Consider the following 5544-nt stretch of genomic DNA (forward strand, 5'->3'; position numbering starts at 1 on the left):
GCACATGGGCCCAAAAGTGACCCTTCATCAACAATGGCATTTATGCCTTACAAGTGCTCACAAAGTCCTAGCTAAATCAAGAACCACTACCTCCAAAGTCAAAATGTGCTATCAACTAAATGTTCTCATCAAGCAATTATATAACACTTCTTAGGTCCCCTCCCCCATTCATTACATAGTCTCAATCATACACCTAGATCCAAGTAATTGAAAGAACATTGCCCCATACTAGGTGTGGGACCGATGCCTACCTCAAATACTTCAAAGTGTCCTCACCCTTAGGATACCCTCCAGCTCCCCTCCGTACAGATCTCTGTATTTTGACCAGGGGGAGCCGCTCGACTGACACCCAAAGCAATGAGACGCACCCTTAGGCCGCATGCTAGCTACTTCCCGATATTTAGAAAGTAGCTATGTCCGCCTGTAAATTCCAAAGGGTTGGACCATGACCATGGTTTGGCTAAAGTCCATGGTTTTTGGCATGGGAAATGCATGTTGGGTCTACATCATGAGGGTGGCATGGTTTAGGAATTGGTTGACTAGGTTGGTTGATTGGCTAAGTTATGAGGGTTGGCTTAAACGAGCACGTTGATGGTGCTTGTATCAGGTTAAGGAGTAGACTTGGTTCATAGCCGAATGGAAGGGCGAGGCCTTGGCAAGTTAATGATTTGATGTGTTCAGATCTCATGGTCTTGCTGGTTTGGCATGAGCGCTGGTTTAAGCGGATTGGCATGTCGTGGCTAAGTGTAGACGTGTTAGTGCGAAACGACATGGTTTAGCCAATGATGCAGGCTGGGCGAGACCTTAGGTTAGAGTTGGTTTTCGCTCAGGTGAGCAATTGGCAAAAATGTTCCATGCGGTTGAGCAGTTTCGTGCAATTGAGAGGCAGTTATGTTCGGTTGAAAATTTTCTTATGATTGAGAAGTTTTGTTCCTTGATTTTGAGAACGACCTAGACAATTTCCTGGGCATGGGCTAAGGCAATTTGGCTTATTTGAGGGTAGTTTTGACTTGCTTTTGGTAGCCTACTTTTATAGACAATTTTGCATATTATGGCAAGGTGTCAAATTTAGATTAACTTGATTTAGCTATGCAATTAGCTTGTAACGACCTTCTATAATATAAATAACACCCTCGCAATTATTGTTTAGGTTGGCAAAGGCTACGAGTTAGGCTAAGGAGTGTTGGTAAGGTTTGTGCTATGACACTCTTGGTTTAGAGAGTGTTGTGATGACGCTGTGTATACTTTGATTTATGAATAAGGTTGGACGGGTTAGTTCGTAAAAGCTTGTGTTCCTTTGCTTGTTTGCATAACTAAAAAGATAAACACTCATGTTAGAGTGTGGGTGGGTGAGGTTGCCTACCTTCGGGTTGAGGGTAGGCTATAGGTGACACTATTGACTTTTTCCACAAGAGCGAGCCCCTAACATTACCATGGTAGGATCCATGTTGACTCTTATGGGCAAATTATACCATGGACTAAGATCTACATTGCATTGTGGACCCTGGTCCAAAATAACCTTCAGATTATGTGTTCTTAGTTGACATATTCCGTACATGTAGTTAACAGTTTATGTGCATGTAAATAAATTGAATGCACATAACATATTAACTAAAAACACATAATATGTTAACTATAAATACATTATATATTAATTGTATATACATAATTTTTGGACCAGCGTATAATTGTATATAAATAATTTTTGGACCAGCGTTCACAATACAAGATAAACCTTGGTCACAGTATAACAATTGTACTATGGGGAGGAAAGGATTTATGAACAAGGAAAGGCTTTGTTATTATTGAAAGCAATCAAAGCATAGGGGCTGGAAAGAAAATATTTGAGAAACTACTTAACTACCCAGTCAGTCTACGGTCTCCCTCGTTTATTGCTAAATCCTTTGAACTCTCTGGTTGAACGTTGTTGTACCTGAAACAACTACAGATTCTTTCCTTCTGTGTATTTTTTTTTTAAAGAAATAAAACGATGATTTTTTTAACTGATTGTTCTTCAATCAAATCGATTGCCCTTCACATTTCAAGACTTCGCCCCAAAAACTGGAGTGTGGCAGATCACAACCCTTCAAGATTTGTAGTGAATAGAAGCTAAGAATGACGAAGAAGAAAAGGGTTCATTTCCTACTCGCCATTGTCGCCATCTACGGTCTCAGCACCGCCGGTAAACACCTTTGTTTCCATCTTGTCAAATTCTGGTTTATACGTATTATTTGATTGGAGAAAAAAAAACTCGAGCTTTTTCTTATTTAAATGTTACCGAGTTGTTCGTTGGATTTCTTTATCGGATAGAATGGCTTTTGATGTCTCAGTACAACGTTGGAGCTTTGGGCTCGGATTATTTTTGTTGATTTATTTGGACTTTTTGAGGGGAAAAATCCAATCTTTTGCAATTTCATTGATTATAGAAGCTTTAAGCTGTGGATAAAGGTAGAGGACAAGGAATTTGGGGTAAGTTGTATGTTTGCAGTCGAAATGTTGAAATAATTTTACTTAGATTGGTGATCCAAGGTCCTTACAAGGTGATGAGTTCGAATCCTAGCCCCTTAGTTTGAGCCCGTCTGGGCAACTTAATCTGTTTTACCTTATTTTGGCCTTTTTACTGGCTAGGGTCGCAAGACAGGGTTTACCCAGTTCATACCCTTGGGTAGTGACTGCGGGTTTCCTTCGTCAACCAAAAAAGAATACTTCCTGCCCAAACATAATGAATAAACACTCAATCTCCATCTTAGCCACAAACTGTCAAAGTGGCACAACCAGGGAGGGTTGGCGTTGTAGCTATCTGGTTGGCCCTCCAAGGTATAGCATTCCGTGGCCAACTTTCCTTACTCCTTAGAGCATTGAGCATATTAGACTTCGGTTTCTTTCCAAAATCCTATAGGTACGCGTTGTAAGTGGGGTCCTTAGCCTTATGTGCCTTGCTAGTCAGTACCTCGTTCTCTTAGTTGGCCTTCACCCTACTGGCCACAAATCAGACATTAGTCAGTTCCAAGTGTCATCCTTGACCTTCACCGACTCTTTAGGTATCCAAACATCCATTCTTAAGTTTTCTCCATCTATTGCTGTATGGTTCTATAGAAAACTGTATCTCCATGTATCAAAATCACGGCACAAGTAATATTTCCACAGGCATGGTACTACCACATAAACCACACATAGTATTCCTCTAAACCAGGCCCTGTTCCTCCTAAGACCATATATGTGCTGATGTCCAAACAGCATGCATAGTGCTCACAGCACCCTCTCTTAGCCTAGGACTCTTGTAGTGGCGCAATCAAGTAAGATCTTAACTCTAGGGTTGTGACAACTAGTTCTACGACAATATGGATTTATGTGGTGTGCTTGTATGTAGTTCAAGGTCACTAAAGACTAGAAATGAACACAAGGTTGATATGATGAGATGCAGGATAGTGTAATTTGGATCAAGTTCTTATATTGGCGAGTTATTAAAAAGGAGCACAAACACTTGACACAAGTAGTGGAAGACCAAGCCTAGCAAGCCAAACGAAGGATCCCTAGCATTATTTAATTGTGTACAATTAGGCTTGAAAGAGGAGGAAATTAATTGAAGAAGAAACTATCCAAGCATGGTTAGAACTTAGAAGGCCCAAGGCCATGATTTGGTCGCCACTTGCCAAATTGGGAGAGTTTAGACCCACCCACCACTTTATCAATTTAAATAAATAGTTTGCATAGGCATTCGGTATTTTAGCTATATTTCTCTCATACGGAGTCGGATTGAGGTGATTCAAAACTCTATGAAAAGCTAATAGAATCGTCTATAGCTTTCATATGCTTTGAGTTTTCAATGATTCAAAATATAACGAGGTCAAAACCTGGCTTGACGTTTCTAATCATGCACAATGGGCCATTATGTTAAATAACGACTTTGTTTCCAAAACTTGTATTATTTGTTGAATCTTCTAACTTATTAAAGAATGATTTTGTTTCTTTTCAATTTTACCTTGAAACACTTGTCTCTCCCTATCAGTCTCGAGGGGATCTCTTGCTTGGATTGCTGGTACGTTACTTCTCCTTTGATTCATTCGAGACTAGGGTGTTCTTTACAAAGGTGTTGGATCCTTGGTAACCCTCCGTTCGATTCATGCCATAATCTCAGTGAGAATAAATATTCTTTTGTTTTGTGGGAGGGGGTGTTAGGGGATGAGAAAGGAGCATGGATAGATTGGTTTCAAAATATATTGTTTGCTATTCCTTATAATACATATTTATGAGGTCTTCCCTTGATTTTCTTACATTTGTTGGCCTTGCAACTGATTGGATGTTTATACTGTGGCCAAGAGACTTCTAATTGTTCCTTTCATCTCTTTTGTACCTTATGCCGTTGTAACAGCTGAAAAATGTCGAGAGATGGTTGGCAGAGAGGCTGCATCCAAAAGCGGGCAGTTTAGTATCATGAACTGTTTAGATGGTGGCACGGGAACCGTAGCATGCATAGTGAAGGAGGGCGTAAAGACTTACGTTTATAGCATCAAAAGCACGCACGTTGAGATAGCAAGCCATCTTGCAAAGGAAGGTGCTCTGGCCGAAGCTATATCTCAAGGGAAGACCGCCAAAGATGCAACTAAAGAAGCCCAGAAAGCGGCGGCAAAAGCAGCCAAAGTGGCAACGCGCCAAGCCGAGCATATTCTTGGCCCCATTGTCTCTTCGGGGTGGGATCTTTTCGAAGCATTTTACTTCGGGGGCACAATAGCGGAAGGGACCCTAAGATGCTCGGGTACATTGGTTGGCACGTATTTGGTCGGGTTTCTAGGCGAGAAGAGCTACGGAAGGGTTGGATACTTTGTTGGAAGCATGCTAGGTAGTTGGGGTGGAGGGAAGGTGGGTCTGATGATTTATGATTTGGTGAATGGAGTAGAATACATTCTTCAGAGCCTCCAGCTGAAGAAACCTCAACAACAACATTACCGGAGGCCAGCAGGACATGAAGAATTATAAACTAGCTTAGATGGTCTTAAAACATGCTTGCTATACCTAAGAAAAAACAAATTATTGCAGCTAAACTCAACTCAATTGCCAATGACCTTGTGGTCTAGTGGCACCCGATTGCACTCTCATGTGGAAGGGGGTGGGCTCGAGTCTCAATAGAGGCGCTGCTGTCTTTTTGTGCTTCAGTAGGTTGAAACTAACATTCAATATTGGGTGGGGTGCATTTTTTTTTAAATGCCGTTTTTAGTCTCTAAGTTATAGAACAAGTATAAGTTAATTCCTAATTATAATAAGTTGTAAATTTAACATTTAATTAGTTACAATAGTTATTATCATCAAAAATTTACACAAAAATCAATGATTCTATTTCAAAACACTCATAATTCTTTACAATGTTGTATCTATTTTATACTTTTTCAAAAAATTTCAGCTGAAAGAATCACTGTCTCACTATCAGATTTGATTTTGTGACCACTCATTTAGAATGGTACCAGATGTAACATTACACTACATAGTAGTTGGGAACAAGGATTGTATTTATTTACCTTAAGAATTGAAAGATCATATTTTTTAATG

General features: G+C 40.1%; 1 protein-coding gene across 1 annotated transcript; it reads left to right on the forward strand.

Moving 5' to 3' along the window:
- The first annotated feature begins 1900 nt into the window (after nt 1-1900).
- LOC116006418 lies at nt 1901-5307 on the forward strand. Its single transcript, XM_031246775.1, has 2 exons — nt 1901-2182; nt 4373-5307. The coding sequence occupies exons 1-2, from the start codon at nt 2116-2118 to the stop codon at nt 4975-4977; spliced, it is 672 nt and encodes a 223-aa protein (XP_031102635.1). The 5' UTR covers nt 1901-2115; the 3' UTR covers nt 4978-5307.
- Nucleotides 5308-5544: the final 237 nt, after the last annotated feature.

The sequence above is a fragment of the Ipomoea triloba genome, chromosome 15, assembly GCF_003576645.1.
Source record: "Ipomoea triloba cultivar NCNSP0323 chromosome 15, ASM357664v1".
Classification (NCBI taxonomy): Eukaryota; Viridiplantae; Streptophyta; class Magnoliopsida; order Solanales; family Convolvulaceae; genus Ipomoea; species Ipomoea triloba.